Source organism: Ostrea edulis, chromosome 9 (assembly GCF_947568905.1).
Source record: "Ostrea edulis chromosome 9, xbOstEdul1.1, whole genome shotgun sequence".
Classification (NCBI taxonomy): Eukaryota; Metazoa; Mollusca; class Bivalvia; order Ostreida; family Ostreidae; genus Ostrea; species Ostrea edulis.
In genome coordinates this window covers 51477809-51502045 of record NC_079172.1, presented here as the reverse complement: position 1 = coordinate 51502045, position 24237 = coordinate 51477809, and the positions used below count along the sequence as shown (strand labels likewise).

General features: G+C 36.8%; 1 protein-coding gene across 3 annotated transcripts in view; it reads right to left on the bottom strand.

Annotated features, from left to right (window-relative positions):
- The window catches only part of LOC125658018 (activating signal cointegrator 1 complex subunit 1-like), a 50914-nt gene that overhangs the window by 821 nt on the left and 25856 nt on the right, over window positions 1–24237 (bottom strand). The window contains exons 2-8 of one of the 3 annotated variants that reach the window (XM_048889047.2): window positions 17063–17184; window positions 4800–4902; window positions 3401–3613; window positions 2750–2928; window positions 2195–2331; window positions 1891–2010; window positions 238–442 (exon numbers count right to left, since the gene is read on the bottom strand). In XM_048889047.2, coding sequence (XP_048745004.2) covers window positions 238–442; window positions 1891–2010; window positions 2195–2331; window positions 2750–2928; window positions 3401–3613; window positions 4800–4902; window positions 17063–17184 — 1079 coding nt within the window. Of the gene's footprint in view, window positions 1–237; window positions 443–1890; window positions 2011–2194; window positions 2332–2749; window positions 2929–3400; window positions 3614–4799; window positions 4903–7359; window positions 7638–17062; window positions 17185–24237 lie in introns of those variants that run through there. The other 2 variants (XM_048889048.2, XM_048889049.2) reach the window with 2 other exon arrangements.

The following is a 24237-nucleotide window of genomic DNA, read 5'->3' as shown; positions in this document are numbered from 1 at the left end:
TAAAAAATAATGCGACTTGCTAAAGGAGAACTATTATTTACTACATTACTATATCGTCTTAAAAGTAACCATTAGATTTAGCAAATAACTTTATAGCAAACATTAAAAGTTGTACAATGCTATACACATGTAGTACTTCATGTAACTAGTGCAAGTTACTGAAAGAACAACAGTGCCCACACTTCAACATCCAAGTCTTAGAATTTGAAATTTTACAAAGAGTAAAAAGTTTCTCACTTTCATTACATTCATGGCATCAAAAGACTCCCTTTCTTTGGGGCCTCGTTTTCCCTCTGGAGGCCTCTCGCCCGGGATGGAGGTTGGATCCCGCCTCATAAGTGTGTTCATCACGGTGATGTGAAGTTTGACATGGCTGTATTCCTGCTGCATTAGGCCAGTACTGGAAAAACGGTCAACCAACCGATCTGCCAAAATCTGTAATCTACAGACATCGAAACAGACCCGTCACAAACTGGAGGTGTATTTGTATCATAGTTCACCACTAATGATGTGGCCAGAGTTGATAGGGGGAAGAGGGCATCCTTAAAAGCTGATATGAACCCTTAAATAGTACACAATTTTCCAGTTTATTTACCATGTTTGTTTTGGATAGCCTTTTTTTAATTAGTAGAACATTCTGAAAGATTTGAATAATTTAGATGAAAATGAGGATAAAAACTTTTCTTCCATACTTCGTTCCTGCAATTTTTTTGTGTTTATTACATAATTTTGACTTGTTTACCGATTTATTTACTGCAAATACTTGCTTACATTAACACAAAAAAAAAGCTTATTTTAGCTTTTTCTCCTAAATTTGTCACTTTTAGAATGTTTCACTGATTCGATATTTCAATTGTGTTTTGAGCACTGCTTAGTGTTATAAAATGTGACTTCACTTGTTCTTTATTCCCTACACATTACTATTGTCAAAGTACTCCTGTCAAGTCTATCTGCACAATTAAATCATAAACACTGATGTAAAATGAAGCTAAACTCACCCCTTGTATACCACAATACATATTACAATAGAATACCTTTAAGACAGATAAACAGAGATATAAAGGACACAGAATTCCAATATATTCATGAATCAATTCACGTCAGCTTTAATCTCAATGATCCTTTCATTTGAACTGGTATAAGTAAGTAATTGTGATGTCATGATGAAGAAGCAGATTTTAGGTCAACAATGTAAATAAATAAAAATATACATTTGTTTATTTTTTGTCTCAACAATTGTTGCTACCAGTAGTTTACTGCCTGGTTCAGCTGCACTCTAAAGAAAACGTCAACAACCTGCATTGTTATACACCTTCATTTTCTTTCCTATATAAAAGTAATACGATTTAAAACCAACATTTTAACTGTTAAACCAATTCTCACACTCATGGTCTGTTGACTGGTCAACAGTTTACGAACTGTTGACCGGGCAATAGTCTGCCTTATTTTCATTGGCTACGCAAGTCACGTGATTATAGGTCTGCTGCTTTGCTTACGCAATGGCGAGGTTCAGTGATTTAACTGATGATGAAATACAGAATTTATTAGATGAAACGCTAAGCAGGAATACGAAAAATGTGATGATTGATTATTAATTTGGATATTGGGTATGTTTTCTTTAAAACTAGCAGATACGTTGATAAACGTTCGCAATTACACTGTCTTGTTAAAAGTTCAAAGTCAACATACACGAAGATGCAGAACAAAACAGTTATAGACTGTGTCCTCGGACAACAGCTGCTTTGTTTGACCCTTGTTGCGACGGCTTGGGTCAAACAAATTAGCTGTTGTCTTCGAACCCAGTCAATAACTGTATACTATTCTTCATGTACATTGTCTGTCGTAACAACTACTGCATATAAAGTAACAGATTTTGAGATGTTCCCTGACCTTTCTGCCTGTTCTCCAGGTTGAATTTTAGCATACAGAACATCCACAGAACTGGGGTCATCATTCATGTACTCGAGTCCCTGCAGTCTGACACACAGAGGTTCACCCCGGAGGATGGGCCTGAAAACACAAAAATCAGTTTAAATGTTTAGTCCACCCCAAACGCATATATACATATCAGTGCATTTATTAACAGCAGTCAAATTCCTGAAATGGATCACAATCTGTATTTCACAAGCACACAATTCAAAATCATTTTAAAATGGCTCTCACACGAGTTGTTCAATATCTTGTATAGACCTACTGGACAAGACTAGATTTACACTCTTCCAATGTGTGCAGGGCTTGCTGTACTTCCTGGTTGTTGAGTAAAGCTAATGTTCCCACTGTTAAATGTAGCTTTTCAGGCTTCTGGAATATAGTTCTGTCTATCCCTCTATCCTGCACAAAATGCATAACACAAAAGTCATTCACATGCATTCATTAATTAAAGATTGTATTCTCAACAAGTTATTGTTTTGCATTCATTGGAGGATTTTGAACAGGTAAAATATAAGATTATTAATCTTATTATATGTAATTTACCATAACACATTGTGTTTTTATTACATGTAAATTAAAACTTTTATTACATGTAAATTGTTTTTATCACATATAAATTGTTTTTATTACATGTAAATTGTTTTTATTACATGTAAATTGACACATTCTGCTTTTATCACATGGAAATTATACATTGTGTTTTTATTGCATATAAATACCATGTGTACATGCATGTATGCATATAATGATAGTGCACATGTGTCAGTTTTCAAATGATTGTTTGGGGTATCTAAGGAGCAAGTAAAAAATATCTTACACTATCACAACTTCTCAACACATCATCCTGAAACTCTAAGAACTGCTTTTGGATTGGTTGCAAGTTTATTGGGAAGGACAAAAAGTGAGTGAAGGGTTCCTTTTGACGGACAGAGTCAGTGATGACATCGATCCTCGTCTTGGCTGAGAGCACACCCTTTCTCTCTGCACCAGTTATTACTGACCAAAACAAAGTTAAAATTCAGTAGCTTTATTATTTACACATAGATTATGATCAACAGCTTTATTATTTACATGTAGATTATGATCAACAGCTTTATTATTTACACGTAGATTATGATCAACAGCTTCATTATTTACACGTAGATTATGAAGTGTTTCACTCATTATTTTTTTTAAAGTTTGATGTTTCTCTATATGTACATACAATGTACATGTACTAAATTTGAATCATCCTTAATTAAAAATGTACTCATTTTCATTTTTTTTTTTTTCACATTGTAATCAGTCTTAGTAGATGAAAATTGTCACGAAACACATATTGGCATGTTAATTTTATTTATTTTTTCTCATGTAAGAGTTATTTCCCTTTACAATCGACATTGCACCTTGAGATAAGATGACAATGATAATATTTGCTTTCTATATGGAATGTGATGAATTACAACACAAATGTACAGTATATACTGACTGATATCCCCCTCAACTCCTCTAGGGATCCGTATCTGCGTTTTGGTCTCAATCTCTAACCGACGCTTGGTTTCCCCTTTCCTGCCAATGATGTGCTTGAAGAATGCACTTGGCAGATTCACAGCGGTCTGGAAACCCCGCTCTGTCTCCTCAATGTTTAAGTTCACATCACAGGTTTCGTCATTCCAATTTGTACACTGCACAGTGGATTCCTCTTAAATACATAAAAATCAAATCATAGGACATGAAAACCCAGATGATGTGCATTATGCAGCTATAAAATCTGTAGGTTAGTTACATGTATTCATTATGTAATAATGGGCATATAGAAATTACAACAGACAAGACCCTAATGTGAACACCTGACCCCTGAATCAAATGCTGTACCTATTGAATGATCTGGTAATGGGCGATCACATCAGTCTGATCACTACACCCCCATAAACATACTCTTATTGAATGATCTGGTAATGGGCGATCACATCAGTCTGATCACTACACCCCCATAAACATACTCTTATGCTAGGCATTTCCACCTGTCAGTTTTGAAGTGGAAAGTTACAGCACCATTGAAACATGACGCGAGTAAATTAAACAAATCAGATGCAGCAAATCGTAACAGGACATGAGGAGGTCACAGAATTAAATGTAATGACAGCACCAAATGTAACATGACAGGGAGAGGTCACAGCACCAAATGTAACTGGACAGTAGGTCATAGCACAAAATGTAACATGACAGTAGGTCAAAGCACAAAATGTAACAGGACAGCAGGTCATAGCACAAAATGTAACAGGACAGTAGGTCATAGCTCCAAATGTAACAGGACAGTAGGTCACAGCACCAAATGTAACATGACAGGGAGAGGTTACAGCACCAAATGTAACAGGACAGTAGGTTATGGCACAAAATGTAAGAAGACAGTAGGTCACAGCACCGAATGCAACAGCTAGGACAGTAGGTCATAGCACAAAATGTAACAGGACAGTAGGTCAGAGCACCAAACATAACAGGACAACACAATAAATGTATTAGGACCTGGCCAATGTGTGACCACTAATTAAGTTGCCTGGTCACTGCCAATGTTTGACCACTAACTGAGTTGCCTGGTCACTGCCAATGTTTGACCACTAACTGAGTGCCTGGTCACTGCCAATGTTCGACCACTGAGTGCCTGGTCACTGCCAATGTTTGACCACTGAGTGCCTGGTTACTGCCAATGTTTGACCACTGAGTTGCCTGGTCACTGCCAATGTTTGACCACTAACTGAGTTGCCTGGTCACTGGCAATGTTTGACCACTAATTGAGTGCCTGGTCACTGGCAATGTTTGACCACTAACTGACCTGCCTTGTCACTGGCAATGTTTGACCATTATTGTTTACCAGCAATGTAATTTACCGTATTCCTCATCCTCCAATGCATCTACATCCCTGTTCAGTGGTGGATTTTTCCTGTAACAGCGACCCCCTATCCTTATGATTTGTGGTCGTAAAACATCCATCTGAAATTAAGTGAAAATCTATCTCCTTCAATGTTGCCTGAATTGTCAATAACTATTCTATACAGGTTTTGAATTTAGTTATCTATTCATTCTATTGTTCCAAACTTGAGCAAATTTTACACCCTGCAAATGAAAAAACTAGATATGAGCATGTAACAATATACAAGTTGGAACCATATATTACAATCTTTGATTTTTTCCTTAAACATGGGCAATCAATAAGCAAGTTCCAAGATATTAGCTCTTCTGTGATGGAGGTACGTTCAGTATTCTGTTGAATGTTTTGGTGGATACAAGGTGTATACATATATCATAGACTAGCTATGTAAATAAAAGTCCTGAAAGCGTAAATTATGTTTTTATCAGCCGTTGGTATACATTAATCTGACCGTATGAAGAATAACATTTGTTTGAATTAGGCCATTAAATCAAATAATCATTTATTTTTTATTTCCTCTTCTGCATGAGTGATACTTTAATTGAAGAAAGATGGTGATTATCGATTTTTGTTTGAGCTATTTCATTATCAAACAAGAGTATCGCAAACGGTACAATATATACCCATCGGACAGTGAAATTCAACCTGGAAGCATATTGTGCACTCTGGATTGATACAACACGCATTCTGAATAGAAAAGCCTTAAAGTGGGTCATGGTGCACAAATCCATCTGACATGTGAACTGATTATGTATTTCTCTGAGTGAGGTAACTACTTTTAGCCCTAAAGTAGGTCATGGTGCACCAATTAAGTTGAAATGTGAACTGATTATGTATTTCTTTGAAAGGGAGGCTGTGACAAAATTTCAGAGCAATACCTGTGACCATACCAAAAAAAAAATCTGGAAAACTGTTTGACCTACTTCTACCCCTAAAGTACTGTAGGTTGTAGAGCACCAATCCAGCTGAAATGTTAACTGCACTTGTCTTCCTCCGATAGGAAGCCTTTGACTAAATATCAGGGCAATATCTGTATCCGTAATGAAAAGAAGCCTGGAAAACCGTTTGACCAATTTCTTTCAAAAAGTAGGTCAAGGATGGACCAATCCAGTTGAAATGCAAACTGAACTTGTATTCCTCTGAGAAGAAGCCTTTAAGTAAATATCAGGGCAATATCTGTATCCGTAATGAAAAAAAAAAGCCTGGAAAACCGTTTGACCTACTTCTTTCAAAAAGTAGGTCAAGGATGGACCAATCCAGTTGAAATGCAAACTGAACTTATATTCCTCTGAGAGGAAGCCTTTGACTAAATATCAGGACAATATCTGTATTCATAATGAAAAAAAAAGGCCCAGAAAACTGTTTGACCTACTTTTAGCTCAAAAGTAGGTCAAGGATGGATCAATCCAGCTGATTGATTTGTATTTGATGAGGAACCAAACCACTATTTTTCTTCACAGATATTGAGGAGTTTCACTGTATTGTTACAATATCTTATTCTACATGTATATATTTCAACCTTACTGTAACTTTTTGTATGCTGAAAATTATCATATCTATGAAAATTATAAAACAGCTTTAAATATTGGAAATTTGTAATTTGACTGTTAAAACTAACTCTCCATCATTAATAATTCATTTTGCATTGCTTACTGTCTAGGTATGAAAATCCCAAAACAAAAAGTAACTAAATTTTCCGTTCAAATGAGATTGTTGGTTGTTTTGTTGGGGTTTTTTTTTTTTTTTTTGGTGATATACAGTAACTACCCAAAACTTATTGTCTATCACTAAGAAAGAAAAACAGACTATAGGAATTCTTCAATAGCAGAAAATAAACAATTTCTTCATGGGAGTCCTGTCAGTCATCATTTGAAAGACCAGAGTGGATATATGTTTTCATTTTGGGATTTTCATACCTAGAAGGTAAGCAATGCAAAATCAATAGTGATACAAAGATAATTAGTTTCACAGTCAAGCAATAAGCAGTGTCACCTAAGCGCACATTAATTGCTAGAACCGGTCGAAGCTGAATGTGAACTTAGATTGCCTGACATGAAATATGAACTTGTGAAGGATTCGGTGAACAGGTTGGGAACACTTCCCCTGTAGCGAAATCTTCTTGCTAAAACGCGATTATCCCTCTTTCGCAAGAAAGTAAACACTACCATGAACAGGTGTTTTGGTTTCTTCATTGAAAATAATGACAAACTCCGTGCAATGCGGAATTAGTGCGACACATATTCAGTATGATGCGATTTGTCTCTATAAAATTTACAACATAGTCAAGAAATTTCAAATCAATGTTGCTGCATAAGAGGGAAGGAGGCTGAAATCCGATGCACATCGTGAGTGTTTTTGTTTTGATTAATATATTTGCAGAAGTATCAGACACTTTTTTTCTTCTCATGTGAAACACGACGGGTGTTTTTCCTCAGTTGTACGGGATATATTTACTCTCATTAGAGAGGGATAATGGCATTTTTGCGAAAAGATCTCGCTATAGGGGAAGTGTTCCCAACCTGGTGAAGGCGTCGGTCCAAATATCCAGCCAAGAAGAATCTCGGCGGAGATCATCTGGTCACCGGCCGTTGAGTCCGTCTAAACACCACAGACGTATCATCTCAAATCCTTTCACAAACCTTGATAATGTTGTTGTCAAGCTTGACTTTGTCCTAGTATGGAACTTAATTAAGCCTCGGAAAGCTTTAATTATAACATTGTATGTTGGTTCAATATTTTACAGGATGTATATGTAGCACCCTAAACTACGGTCAGATTACGGTAAGCGTCTCGATCCCGAAGAGCTTGAAGTTGTCACACAGGCGCTTGTTTCATAGTATGGGTTAACCCCTCCTAACTAATACCAGGAGGGGGTGACCTATGTATGAAACAAGTGCTTGTGTTTTATCAGTAATAATGATGATAAGCTTTGTCAGTAATAAATTTACTCTTTTTCAATATATTTCTCAAGAAAACTACACTGACCTTTCAACTTCAAAAAATTATATTTAGCCTAAGTACTTTATAAAAAGAAACAAGCTGAATAAGCTACAGAACTGTAGCTCTCTGAGATAATATTGGGACAGATTAGAGGGGTACAGATCCAACCTTTATAAAAAGAAACCTTCGATTTATGGCGCACCAAAAAAAAAAAAAAATGCGCACGATTGAGACTTATATATATCGCTATATTCGCTTGATATCGCTATATTCTTTCATAGCCGTCTCAAAAATTTGATATAAAAAATCCCTAACATATTTTCCTACTATATTTGTGTCCACACATATACCTTTAAATATTCATTAAAGCCCCATACGACCTGAAAACTCCCAGCTTTTAATTATTTTGTTCGTTGACGTAGCCATGTTAGGTAGGAAATCATAGAAGTTTTTATATGATCTATATCCTTCCCATATATTTTTTATGTGAGCAAACAGGAAAATTAGACAAAATAATTCGCAGTAGTTTGATTTTTTTTTCCGAAACAGATTAAATCTTTCTTTTCCAAAACCTATGGAGGAACTTTTAAATAAATAACGTGAAATATAACTAGTATTTATTGTAAAATTAAAACAATGCCAGATATTGCATAATACTTGATATCAAATGTCTTACCAGGCATGCAACATCGTATTTTTAACAAGAGGCCCATGGGCCACATCGCTCACCTGAGAAAAGAGTGTTTATGTTTTAAACCCAACATGGCAGGTGTGACCAGAAAATCAATAGGGGGTCATACATGTTGTAAATATGTGCATTAAGTGTGTAATTATAACAATTGAATGCCCTTCAGTCAAAGATTTTTGGTGCCAAGATTAATGATATTCACCAAGTTGTTCAAAAGGAATCGACGGCGAGTTTTCTTCTTCTTAATTTATAAATGAAATTATATCACTAGATTTATTTGGATGCAAAATTAACAAGAGCAGAAAAAATTGAAAATTTATCTACATTTTTTCCAATATATTCCCATGTAAAATTTCTTAAACACTCCTCCTTATATATTCCCATGTAAAAAAAAAAAAAAAAAAAAAAAATCAAAAAAAAAATCGATCTTCTATGTGGCCCCAACCTTCGCCAGGGGACCATAAATTCCACAAATTTTAATCTGCACTACCTGATAATGCTTTTACATTAAAATGACTAATCATTACTATGCTCTTCTTGAGATGAAGATTTTTGAACATATATTTTTTTAAATATTTCAATGTCAAACTTTGAACCCCTATTGTGGCCCCTCCCTACCCACTGGGGGCATGACTTGAACAAACTTGAATTTACACTACCTGAAGATGCTTCCATATAAATATGATTAATCACAGCTTTGCTATTCTTGAGAAGAAGATTTTTGAAGATTTTCCCTATATATTTGTGTGTAAAACTTTGATCCCCCCTTGGGGCTCCATCTTATCCCCGGGGGCCATGATTTGAACAAATTTGAATCTGCACTATGTCAGAAAGTTTTCATGTAAAAATCAGCTTTTCTGGCTCAGTGGTTCTTGAGAAGAAGATTTTTAAAGATTTTTCCTATATATTTGTATGTAAAACTTTAATCCCCTATTGAGGCCCCATCCAACCCCAGGCGCCCATGATTTGAACAAACTTGAATCTGCATTATGTCAGGAAGCTTTCGTGTAAATCTCAGCTTTTCTGGCTTAGTGGTTCTTGAGAAGAAGATTTTTAAAGATTTTTCCTATATATTTGTATGTAAAACTTTGATCCCCTATTGTGGCCCCATCCAACTCCCGGGGGCCATGATTTGAACAAACTTGAATCTGCATTATGTCAGGAAGCTTTCATGTAAATCTCAGCTTTTCTGGCTTAGTGGTTCTTGAGAAGAAGATTTTTAAAGTTTTTCCCTATATATTTGTGTGCAAAACTTTGATCCCCCTTGGGGCCCCATCCTATCCCCGGGGGCCATGATTTGAACAAACTTGAATCTGCACTATGTCAGGAAGTTTTCATGTAAAAATCAGCTTTTCTGACTCAGTGATTCTTGAGAAGAAGATTTTTAAAGATTTTTCCTATATATTTGTATGTAAAACTTTGATCCCCTATTGAGGCCCCATCCAACCCCAGGCGCCCATGATTTGAACAAACTTGAATCTGCATTATGTCAGGAAGCTTTCGTGTAAATCTCAGCTTTTCTGGCTTAGTGGTTCTTGAGAAGTAGATTTTTAAAGATTTTTCCTATATATTTGTATGTAAAACTTTGATCCCCTATTGTGGCCCCATCCAACCCCCGGGGGCCATGATTTGAACAAACTTGAATCTGCATTATGTCAGGAAGCTTTCATGTAAATCTCAGCTTTTCTGGCTTAGTGGTTCTTGAGAAGAAGATTTTTAAAGTTTTTCCCTATATATTTGTGTGCAAAACTTTGATCCCCCTTGGGGCCCCATCCTATCCCCGGGGGCCATGATTTGAACAAACTTGAATCTGCACTATGTCAGGAAGTTTTCATGTAAAAATCAGCTTTTCTGACTCAGTGATTCTTGAGAAGAAGATTTTTAAAGATTTTTCCTATATATTTGTATGTAAAACTTTGATCCCCTATTGTGGCCCCATCTAACCCCCGGGGCCCATGATTTGAACAAACTTGAATCTGCACTATGTCAGGAAGTTTTCATGTAAAAATCAGCTTTTCTGACTCAGTGGTTCTTGAGAAGAAGATTTTTAAAGATTTTTCCTATATATTTGTATGTAAAACTTTGATCCCCTATTGTGGCCCCATCCAACCCCCGGGGCCCATGATTTGAACAAACTTGAATCTGCATTATGTCAGGAAGCTTTCATGTAAATCTCAGCTTTTCTGGCTTAGTGGTTCTTGAGAAGAAGATTTTTAAAGTTTTTCCCTATATATTTGTGTGTAAAACTTTGATCCACCCCTTGGGGCCCCATCTTATGCCCGGGGGCCATGATTTGAACAAACTTGAATCTGCATTATGTCAGGAAGCTTTCATGTAAATCTCAGCTTTTCTGGCTTAGTGGTTCTTGAGAAGAAGATTTTTAAAGTTTTTCCCTATATATTTGTATGTAAAACTTTGATCCCCCCTTGTGGCCCCATCCTACCACCGGGGGCCATGATTTGAACAAACTTGAATCTGCAATATGTCAGGAAGCTTTCAGCTCTTCTGGCCCAGTGGTTCTTGAGAAGAAGATTTTTAAATGACCCCACCCTATTTTTGCATTTTTGTGATTATCTCCCCTTTGAAAGGAACATGGCCCTTCATTTGAACAAACTTGAAAGCCCTTCACCCAAGGATGCTTTTGGCCAAGTTAGGTTGAAATTGGCCCAGTGGTTCTGGAGAAGAAGTCGAAAATGTGAAAAGTTTACGGACAGACGGACAGACAGACAGACAGACAGACGGACGCCGGACAAAATGTGATCAGAATAGCTCACTTGAACCTTCGGTTCAGGTGAGCTAAAACTATTGGGACAGATGAGAGACCCGTGAATAAATACGTTGATCTCTGATTTGTCCCAATTCTGCAGCTCTGACAAAACACTAAATTTACATAGTTTTCACCAAGACCCTTAACTAAATATGATGAATGTTGAAACTAATTGATTACATGTTGAAAAACAAAAAACAAACAAACAAAAAAAACATACAATTATAAAAAAAACAAAAAAAACAACAACAAAAAACCCAACACTCTGTATACCTTCTCTACCGTTTATTCACGAATGAAAATGTACATTAAAACTATTAACTGTTCATTAAAATGTAATATTATGTAGTTTTTAACAGTCTCTTATCTTTTTTTCTTTTTCCACTATAGTGTAATTGATGTCGGAAACTTACAGGGAATTTTATCCCCCTCCCCCTAACTACATGTATATAAATTCAGATTTTTATCTTTTGATCTCGATCTTTGCGTAGCGGATTTATATTGACAACCAATTTTATTTGACAATCAATCACGAAGCAACTCCTGTATTCAAGTTTAGTGTACAGTATTTATGTTATAAATGTACTATATATGATATTGGCCTCTACAAACATACAATCAAGTTTTGGGGGTTTTTTGTAAAAATTTAAAACATATGACACTCGGTATCTCTCCTATAATCATTACATCATATTTTGATTTAACTGTTTGTTTGTTTGTTTTTATCCCAATCCCCTTTAATTCAAGAATTTCATGAAATGAAAAATTAGAATGTTTGATATTAAACATTTACCGTAATTACAAATAACACTATAAAGGATGTGCTTTGTGAGTGAAAAGCAGGGCAAGAAAGGGGTGAAAGTGTATGCTCATCTTTCAGAGAATATCTGATTTCTTACACGTCACCGAATTATAACGTCACAATGTACAGCACGTCATAATGTGTGCGACATAGCACATTCTCCCTTGAAGAAGATGATTTCTGGAAATGTTTTTTGTTCTCTGGCAGACGACAATGATTTTGTACCTTATGAACAGGTTAAGGACACCTTCTCGAAAATTGAAATCCTAAAAGCTGCTAATGCAAATGTTTCATCATTCCTGCCGTCATGGGCTGATGATGAATATTTCATGCAGTTACACAAACCGAAGAAAATAAAGAAGACAAACGTGTTAAAGTCAAGCATGGAAACCGGAGAGGCAGTGCCGGAAAAAGAGTCAGAAGCCAAGGCAATCATTGAGAGCGGACGGACAATACTGAATGCAGAGAGCGGACAAATCCTGAGATCAGTGGTGAAGAACTTGATATAAAATCAGAGGATGTTGCAGCATATATCCGGAGCATTCTCGAAAAGGCATGTGCAATAGTTCTCCAAGATATAACAGTCCAGAAACTAGACCAGGATGGCGGCAGTGTTATGATAGAAACAAAAAATGTGAACACTTCAGATGTGAGCCAGGAAATGGAAAATGAGTGTTTACAGAAACCTGTTAAATTAGAAGAGTTAAAACAGAAAACCAAACCAGTCAAAAGTGGACTGGACAAACCTGGGGAGCTTACTGTATTAGAAACAGGAAAAATTCAGAAGTTTATTCCCCGAAAGCTGTTTCTATCGAGTATAGAAACCTTTAAACTTGCACCCAGGATTCTACCAAGAACAAAGAAAGAAGACCAAGCCCGTGAAACCAAGGCCTTTACCGTGTAGTTTCCTCTGCGCCACGGGACTTTCTCCTGCGGAAGAACCCCGTGTGGTGAGACTGCGGAGAACATGGAGGGATCGCATTCTCAGATTTTTTGGATTTAAAAGATAAACATTCTGAAAATTATGAAGATAGAAACGTGATTTTAAAGGATTTTTTTGGTACTTTGCAAACGTATTATGTACATGTATGTTGATGGTGTTCCGATATGTTGGTACTTTACAAACGTATTATGTATGTTCATGGTGTTCTGATGTGTATTATGTATGTTCATGGTGTTCTGATGTGTATTATGTATGTTCATGGTGTTCTGATGTGTATTATGTATATTCACGGTGTTCTGATGTGTATTATGTATGTTCATGGTGTTCTGATGTGTATTATGTATATTCACGGTGTTCTGATGTGTATTATGTATGTTCATGGTGTTCTGATGTGTATTATGTATGATCATGGTGTTCTGATGTGTATTATGTATGTTCATGGTGAGCTGATTATGTATTATGTATGTTCATGGTGTTCTGATGTGTATTATGTATGTTGATGGTGTTCTGATGTGTATTATGTATGTTGATGGTGTTCTGATGTGTAGTATGTATGTTCATGGTGTTCTGATGTGTATTATGTATGTTCAAGGTGTTCTGATGTGTATTATATATGTTCAAGGTGTTCTGATGTGTATTATGTATGTTCATGGTGTTCTGATATGTTGGTACTTTACAAACGTATTATGTATGAACATGGTGTTCTGATGTGTATTATGTATGTTGATGGTGTTCTGATGTGTATTATATATGTTCATGGTATTCTGATGTGTATTATGTATGTTGATGGTGTTCTGATGTGTAGTATGTATGTTGATGGTGTTCTGATGTGTATTATGTATGTTCATGGTGTTCTGATGTGTATTATGTATGTTCAAGGTGTTCTGATGTGTATTATGTATGTTCATGGTGTTCTGATATGTTGGTACTTTACAAACGTATTATGTATGAACATGGTGTTCTGATGTGTATTATGTATGTTCATGGTGTTCTGATGTGTATTATGTATGATCATGGTGTTGTGATGTATTATGTATGTTGATGGTGTTCTGATGTGTATTATGTATGTTCATGGTGACTGTTCTGATATGTATTATGGATGTTCATGGTGTTCTGATGTGTATTATGTATGTTCATGGTGTTCTGATGTGTATTATGTATGTTCATGGTGTTCTGATGTGTATTATGTATGTTCATGGTGACTGTTCTGATATGTATTATGGATGTTCATGGTGTTCTGATGTGTATTATGTATATTCACGGTGTTCTGATGTGTATTATGTATGTTCATGGTGTTCTGATGTGTATTATGTATGTTCATGGTGTTCTGATGTGTATTATGTATATTCATGGTGTTCTGATGTGTATTATGTATGATCATGGTGTTGTGATGTATTATGTATGTTGATGGTGTTCTGATGTGTATTATGTATGTTGATGGTGTTCTGATGTGTATTATGTATGTTGATGGTGTTCTGATATGTATTATGGATGTTCATGGTGTTCTGATGTGTATTATCTATGTTCATGGTGTTCTGATATGTATTATGTATGTTCATGTTCTGATGTGTATTATGTATGTTCATGGTGTTCTGATGTGTATTATGTATGTTAATGGTGTTCTGATGTGTATTATGTATGATCATGGTGTTGTGATGTATTATGTATGTTCATGGTGTTCTGATGTGTATTATGTATGTTCATGGTGTTCTGATGTGTATTATGTATGTTCATGGTGTTCTGATGTGTATTATGTATGTTCGTGTTCTGATGTGTATTATGTATGTTCATGGTGTTCTGATGTGTATTATGCATGTTCATGGTGTTCTGATGTGTATTATGTATGTTCATGGTGTTCTGATGTGGAATAAATTTGTTTTCAAACTGTTATACTTCTTGATTGTCCTCATTCTCACTCTAAATACTGTGAAGCATTATGACGTCAACACATTCATCTTGATTTAGTTTACAAATGGTGTAACCGAGGCGTGCACAAAACAAAACTTTCCAGGTATTTAATGAATATAAAACGAGCAAAAATGCATGTGTGTGTGTGTGTGTGTGTGTAATGACACTTAAAATTCATATTTTGGCAATTTCATTTAGGCCTAACAAGTGTTTGCAAATTTTTCTCATCCCCCAAAATGCCAACATTTCCATAGCGCCAAAATGACTCGATATACGATATCTTCACAGTCCATCACAAAACACAGACTCGATGCATAATATATTCACAATTCACAGACTGGATGTATAAATATATTCACAGTCAATCACAATTCACAGACTGGATGTATAAATATATTCACAGTCCATCATGCACAAAACACAACACACCAATTAAAATTTATTGAAAATGAATGGGTAATGAATGACAAATTCACATTAAAGTTTGATAACACTGTACTATTTACAGAAACAAAACTGTTTCACTGCAAGTCCAATTCCTTCATAATTTCGTGGTATTCCAAATCTAATATCACATCACAACCGCGGCCTTCACCTCCTTTTCGACCTCGTCCACGTAAGCATTGCTGCTGCTCCCAGTTAGCTGACGATTTTCCTTTCGCATCTGTTTGACAAGTAAAACATGTCCGGGGGGGTTTGATTGGGCGCCTCGTTCTGAAATGGATCACACGTTCAGGTGACGTATGGATCACACGTTCAGGTGAGGTCTGTTTTGTTGATGACTGGTTGAACACTCTGGATTTGGATGACACACGTGCAAGGAGAACTGTCGGAGTTGACGGATGGTTTGGAGCGGCTCTCCAAACATATTTTCCACGCACACATTTGCAATGGACGCGTTTCTCCGATTGGTTGCGAAATTTCATAAGAATCTTCTTTGCCTTTGTGCGTCTATTTATAAACCATGTCTGCAAAACGTAAAACAAGAAATCAAGCAACATGTACTATAGACTGGAAAATCAAGGAAATCTATTGCAATAAATCCTCATAATTAAAATTAATACACATGAGCATCAGCCCAACTCCTTTGTTTTAAACACGTCTGGAATGTTATATTACCCCACGTGTTCATGTGAAATCTTCATGGTTGCTTTCTAGAACGTATACCAGAGATACATGTATGACGTATATGTTCTTCTTCATTGTGATGTCAGTTGTGTTCAATGAATCAGGATATTCTCCTGTCACATTGTATTAACTTGTTGGTAGTGGACAGGTAGTCTTAAAATAGTATTCATGGTATTGCGCAGTTCATCTAACTGGTACTCTGTAGGACAGAATAATAACCTTGAGATTTTCATACGGACTATTTTATTCACCTTTCGGTTTATGAAAATGAAAGGCTGCATAAAATCTCAACATTTCTCCCCATTGGGTACCTTGTATGTAATACCGAACGTGGTCAACAACAGTCATTTAATTCACCCGAAGACTGCCATAAGGGTATATATCTAAAACACACTTTGGTAAAATGTTAAAGATTTTGATATTGAACCATATTGTATTTCTCTACCACACTTATTTTTTCATTGCAAAGAAGGTATTACATTCAAATATTTTGGGGGGGGGGGGGGGCGGCTGAAAAATCACGGCTTCAATTAAGTTTTTCTGTTTACATAGACATTTTAGGTTCCAATTCAACCAATGTGATTTCCATATTAATATATTACAACACTATCGATATGAAATATGGACAACGTTGTTTATGTTAACCTTTTCCCCACAAACATCAATCTAGTTTGATATTTTGGAAGAAAGAATATCAGATCGTTTTATCAAAATCAATTTTAGCTCACCTGAGCCAAGTGTTCAAGTGAGCTCATCTGATCAAAATTTGTCCTTTGTCTGGCGGCGCCAATGCAAACATTTCCCAATTTCATCTTCTCCAGTACCACTGGACATATCGGAATATAGGAATTATGATCGGTAATACGACATTTTTAAAAACGGGTATATGCGAAAATTGTGTGTGCCATTGAAATATAAACACGCTTAAGCTGCAAATTTTATTACACTCAAAATACCCAAGGAATTGAACATTCAAAAATACAAGAAGGGAGGATACTGGAAGTCCTGTCCACAAGCACCTGTGTAACCAACAATAAACTATTTACCTTGATTCGCCTGATGTTTTCATTCAGACTCTCTGATAAACTCTGTATGTCATTTGGTGACGGGTATGACGACTTCCGGAACGAACTCTCCAAACGAAGAACTTTGTGTGGTGGAAACCTGTCTGAAATTAATTAAATATATTACTGTACTTATTTTGTCACGACCATACAAGTCCATAAATCACATCACCGTTACATTCTTTCATGTTATCATGTCATCAATGCCCGGGAGTCATGGCGTGAACAGACACATGATCACTGTGTACAACCCCGCATTTGGGGGTGCGGAATAGTGGCCTTAGGGGGTACGGAATTCGAAGCGTGTTTTACTAGATAAGTTGATATATTCAGCTTGGTTACAGCTATAGAGATAAAACTAGTCTTATATCAATATACTACGGAACACAGCGATGTCCCCTCTTACTCTTACTCGTTTCCCACCTTGCAGTTTGTGCTAGAAATAGGTGAACACTTCAACAATATTCGGCAACCACACGGAAAGATGCAAATTTGATCGATATTTTGGTGAAATTTTCAATTATACTGCCCCTCCACATAATATAACTAATACGCATGGTTTCTGCACATAACGCTGTAGCAGATACTTCCATGATTTCCGAGATTTCACGTCAAATAAACGATGAAATCTTCAATTTAGTGCATGCCACTAGGGGGTACAGCTTTCAGTGGAAGTAAGGAGCAATGAACCAATCTCTAAGTTATTGGTTATTAAGGAAATATAAATTATTTCCAAAAATACACATGGATTACAGCAATGAATTTATTCAGTCGTTATACCTATATGTTTTCTTTTTACGTCTTTTAAATTACCACACTTAAAAGTTTCTTATACAAAAACGCTATTTGGTATTAAACACAGTAACCCTTTATCCATAACCACGTATTTTCATGCATGTACGAAAGGATCTAATGTAAAATGAATGGGTTTTTTTTTAACTGTGAAAATTCAACATATATAAAATATACTTATCTATTATCTAATGTGCATAATTCAGTTGTTGATTGTCTTTAATAAAATGAAAGAAGAAATGGTTTCAATACGAAATTAGCCCTGTATTTTTTCTAGAATATGAAATTGTTGAACCCACTGATATCGTGTCTTCTTTCGTTTGGCCAATCGCTCTTGGACCACCCCTAAAATACAAGAATTTAGCGTTGTAAAGTCTATATCCAACATTCCAAAACCTCTTTGTAACTAGCCTGTGTCACATATTGCTACTATTTTAGGTCACCTGAGTCTTCATCCGTTAGCAATTTTACATGTTTGAATTCTTGAAAGCTACAAGGCCAATTGTTACCATTTTGTGGTGTGAAACATTTTTAGGATAAGAGGATGGAAATTGTGAAATTTATTATCTTAGCTCCCAAAATTGCCACAACAAATGCCAAATTTTCAAAAATCTTCTATACTCCCACACATGTGTGTGAAAAACCAAATGCTTGCATGGTTATGATGTACATGAAGCCCTTTACCAATAATGTGAAATCCACGACCCCTTAGTCAGGGGTTCAGTCTCTGGGGTGGGGCAAATTTGGCCATTTATTATAGTTATTTTAATCTTTAAAAATCTTCTCTACTCTCATTCCTGATTGAGAAAAATTAAATGCAAAGTTGTGATGTCAATGAACATCTCTATTGTGAAAATCATGGTCCCCGGATTAGGGGTTTAGGTCCTAGGGTGGCGCCAATATAGCTCTCTAGTGAAAACGTATCACCTCTTTACTCTCAGACATGCGAGAGGAAAAACAAAATGCATGGCCTATGTAAAGGCTTTGGTGCTCAGGCAACCGTTAAGGGCCGTGGGGCTCTTTTCTAAAGAGTAAAATCAGACGTCTCCAAAAACAGCGAGTGTACAAGTGTGATTAATATGAGTTCCTCTATTGCAATGTGGAACTTTAACAACAACAACAACAACCCCCCCCCCCTCCCTCCCTCTAGACCAAAATGAAATATGTGCGTTTCCTATTACACTCCTAAATATATTTAGGTAGAGTTGTTAGGTAAAAAATTTATTTTCATTAAAACATTTTATTTGAAATCTTAGTTTTTTATTACGCTTTCAATACAGGTCTATATACATAACAAATACTTTACACATTTTGAAGATCAATTAATAGTAGTTTTAATGTAAGTCAGAGAAACACGAATGCAAAAAGAAAACAAATGCCAAATTCAGTATTTCTATTTTCTTTTATATACATGTGTATTATCAATAAAATATTTAGGGTCAGTAGCAAAAGGGTAAGTAGGGTCGGGAAACCGGAAACACACATACATTTTATTTTGGCCTTATCAGAAATATGTATTCCATGCAAACGGTGACTGGATCTTGGTGCAAACACTCTACATCTTTTTCAGTTGTATAAAGACGAGTGCCCATTCGCTTTTTGTTGATAGCATATTTTGGTCGTATTACCCACTACAGCCTTTTTAAAATTATTTTTCTTATTTTGGTGTACGTGTATGTTGTAACGTTCTTTTCGGTAGGTGTAACCAGAGTTTACTTTTTCTTCATGTCATCACCCTGCAGTTACTAGTAAAATCATTATAATTAAACTGACAGTCTGAAAATCACAAAGTAAATTTTAATCAGTAAGTTTTCAACTCGTTGATATTCTCATTTACATATATTAAATATTTTAACATGTAAATACAGTGAAATATCTTTTCCGTGACAACGATAAGCGTTGACCAAAACCCATTTCCCTTTTCTTAGATGACGTCAGTTTTGAAACCCAATTTTGGAACATCTTGATGATGAAAGGTGAAGATAACGAACAGTGACCAATCTCATAACTCCAATAAGCAATACAAAATAGAGTGTTGGACAAAGACGGACCCCTGGACACACCAGAGTTGGGATCAGGTGCCTAGGAGGAGTAAGTATCCCCTGTCGACCGGTCACACCCGCCGTGAGCCCTATATCCTGATCAGGTAAACGGAGTTTATCTGTAGTCAAAATCAGTGTGCCACGAACGGTCAAACAATCGGTATGAAACACGTCAGACAGCATTTGACCCAATTATAGGTTGTATTGGCATAACAAATAATTCTCAGATCAAAAATGTTAATGTACCGACTGCAAGCGACATTTCAAATCAAAAATGACTACAAAGATGGTTTGATATTAATCTCAAATCCAAATGACACTTTCTTAAACTCGTCACATTCAGATTGGTTCATTGCCCCCTACTTCCACTGAAAGCTGTACCCCCTAGTGGCACACACTGTAATTGAAGTTTTCACCGTTAATTGACGTGAAATTTCGGAAATCATGGAAGTATCTGCTACAGTGTTATGTGCAGAAACCATGCGTATTAATTATATTATGTGGAGTGGCAGTATAATTAAAAAATTCGCCAAATATCGATCAAATTTGCATCCTTACGTGTGGTTGCCGAATATTGTTGAAGTGTTCACCTATTTCTAGCACGAACTGCAAGGTGGGAAACGAGCAAGAGTAAACGGGGAAATCACTGTGTTCCGTCGTATGTTAATATAAGACAATCAACTTATCTAGTAAAACATGCTTCGAATGCTTCGAATTCCGTACCCCCTAAGGTCACTATTCCGCACCCCCAAATGCGGGGTTGTACACGATGATGATTGATTTATTGTATAATTGTTTAACGTCCCCCTCGAGAACATTTCAGTCATACAGAGACGTCACCATTGCCGGTGGAGGGCTGTAAAATTTAGGCCTGTGCTCGGTGCTTACGGCCTTTGAGTAGGGAGGGATTTTTATCTTTTATATTGATTTGTCTACATCGTTGTACTCCTGGTGAAGTCGATTATAATCAAGTCCAGTTTGGTGTAGTGTAGTTATATTCAATATGGATGTTCAGCAGCTCAGGAGATCTTCATCGGAAAATTAACGATTTAATGCAAATAAATTACAAAATAAATAATTTCTAGAATTTAAGATTTTTATTACAAAAATGTATTTTTTATAATGTGCATCTATAAACACCTACATACAATCTGAACAAGAGGCCCACAGGCCTTATTGGTCACCTGAGTACTAGTGAAAAACTATCACTACTTCAACAGGCTATGAAATCTAGAAAAAAATTCCTGTTCTGAATATCTAAGCTAAATTCTAATGTTCAGCAACAGTATAAAACAAGAGGTACTGTGAGCAATGCTCACTAAGAATACCCCCCGCTTACCCCAATCTCCCAAAGGGTGTTGGTAATTGGTATAAACTACCTCTTTTCTAAGTGTAAAAAACAAATGGCATAACAAACCGAACCATATTGCTACTTTGATGTCCAGTGCGTGTGACCTTTGACCTTTTGACCCCAAAAATCGATAGGGAACATCTTCATCCCATGGGTAGTCCATATGTATGATATGGTGACGGTAGGTGGAAAAGATAACGCTTTAGAGCCCGGAAACCATATTGCTACTTCAATGTCCAGTGCGCGTGACCTTTGACCTTTTGACCCAAAAATCGATAGGGAACATCTTCATCCCATGGGTAGTCCATATGTATGATATGGTGACGGTAGGTGAAAAGGATAACGCTTTAGAGCCCGGAAACCATATTGCTACTTCAATGTCCAGTGCGCTTGACTTTTGACCTTTTGACCCCAAAATCGATAGGGAACATCTTCATCCCATGGGTAGTCCATATGCATGATATGGTGACGGTAGGTGGAAAGGATAACGCTTTAGAGCCCGGAAACCATATTGCTACTTTGATGTCCAGTGCACGTGACCTTTGACCTTTTGACCCCAAAATCGATAGGGAACATCTTCATCCCATGGGTAGTCCATATGTATGATATGGTGACGGTAGGTGGAAAGGATAACGCTTTAGAGCCCGGAAACCATATTGCTACTTCGATGTCCAGTGCACTTGACCTTTGACCTTTTGACCCCAAAATCGATAGGGAACATCTTCATCCCATGGGTAGTCCATATGTATGATATGGTGACGGTAGGTGGAAAGGATAACGCTTTAGAGCCCGGAAACCATATTGCTACTTCGATGTCCAGTGCACTTGACCTTTGACCTTTTGACCCCAAAATCGATAGGGAACATCTTCATCCCATGGGTAGTCCATATGTATGATATGGTGATGGTAGGTGGAAAGGATAATGCTTTAGAGCCCGGAAACCATATTGCTACTTCAATGTCCAGTGCGCTTGACCTTTGACCTTTTGACCCCAAAATCGATAGGGAACATCTTCATCCCATGGGTAGTCCATATGTATGATATGGTGACGGTAGGTAGAAAGGATAATGCTTTAGAGCCCGGAAACCATTGCGTCTACAGACGGACGGACGGACGGACGGACAGACAGACGGACAACCTGATTCCAGTATACCCCCCACAACTTGTTGCGGGGGGTATAATAAGAGGTACTGTGAGCAATGCTCACTAAGAATACCCCCCGTTTACCCCAATCTCCCAAAGGGTGTTGGTAATAGGTATAAACTACCTCTTTTCTGAGTGTAAAAAACAAATGGCATAACAAATCGAACCATATTGCTACTTCGATGTCCAGTGCGCTTGACCTTTGACCTTTTGACCCCAAAATCGATAGGGAACATCATCATCCCATGGGTAGTCCATATGTATGATATGGTGACTGTAGGTGGAAAGGATAACGCTTTAGAGCCCGGAAACCATATTGCTACTTCGATGTCCAGTGTGCTTGACCTTTGACCTTTTGACCCCAAAATCGATAGGAAACATCTTCATCCCATGGGTAGTCCATATATATGATATGGTGACGGTAGGTGGAAAGGATAATGCTTTAGAGCCCGGAAACCATATTCCTACTTCGATGTCCAGTGTGCTTGACCTTTGACCTTTTGACCCCAAAATCGATAGGGAACATCTTCATCCCATGGGTAGTCCATATATATGATATGGTGACGGTAGGTGGAAAGGATAATGCTTTAGAGCCCGGAAACCATTGCGTCTACAGACGGACGGACGGACAGACAGACAGACGGACAACCCGATTCCAGTATACCCCCCCACACACACACACACACACAACTTGTTGCGGGGGGTATAACAAGATGTGTTCTTAAAACTTCACTGCCCTCAAAAGTGCATGCACTGGTGAAAGGCTTTATGATAGGTGTATTAACATTAAAACATTAAAATATATGACTAATTTGGAATCCCTGGGTTGTGAAATTTACCATTTTTTGTAAATCCCTTTCTGCTATTCCCAAGTATGCATTTAGATTTTATACAGTATCAGCAAACTTACAGATACACTGTAAATACTCTGGGGATCATCAAATTTACAATTTTGGTAAAAGACTACCTGCTCTTTCGAAATACCCATTTAGTTTCAATTTAGTATCAATAACACTAAAGAAGATGTTATTTAAGTGTTTTGCACATACACTATATACTATGTTTGGCCCGCCCTGGGGTCAGAACCCCTACCCCGTGGATCATGAAGGTTACAATTTTGGTAGAGGCCTTCCTGATCTATATCATTATGCATTTAGTTTTTAATAAACATGTGCGAAGAAGGGTTTTGAAAATTGGTCAATTTTGGACAGTTTTTGCCCCGCCCCAAAGGTCCCGGGGTGCAGGAATCTTGAAATTTACAATTTATGTTCTCCTTGTTCCAAAGATGCTTTATACCAAATTTGAAAGAATTGGAAAGATACTTATCAAGAACAAGTTAAAAATGTCTAATATTTACACATTTGATAACTCACCATTTTGGCCCCACCCTGATACCAGACCCCTACCCCTGGAATCATCAAATTTACAATCTTGGTACAGGACTACCTGTTCTTTTTAAATATCCGTTTAGTTTCAATTTAGTATCAATAGTACTAAAGAAGATGTTATTTAAGTATTTTACACATAGATATTCTAAACCAAGTTTGACGCCGCTCTCGGGTCAGAACCCCTACCCCGGGGATCATGAAAGTTACAATTTTGGTATAGGCCTTCCTGCCCTATATCGCTATGCATTTAGTTTTTCATAAACATGTGCGGTTCTAAAGATGAAGATTTTTGAAAATTGGTCGACTTTGGACAGTTTTTGCCCCGCCCCAAAGGTCCCGGGGTGCAGGAATCTTGAAATTTACAATTTATGTTCCCCTTGTTCCAAAGATGCTTTATACCAAATTTGAAAGAATTGGAAAGATACTTATCAAGAACAAGTT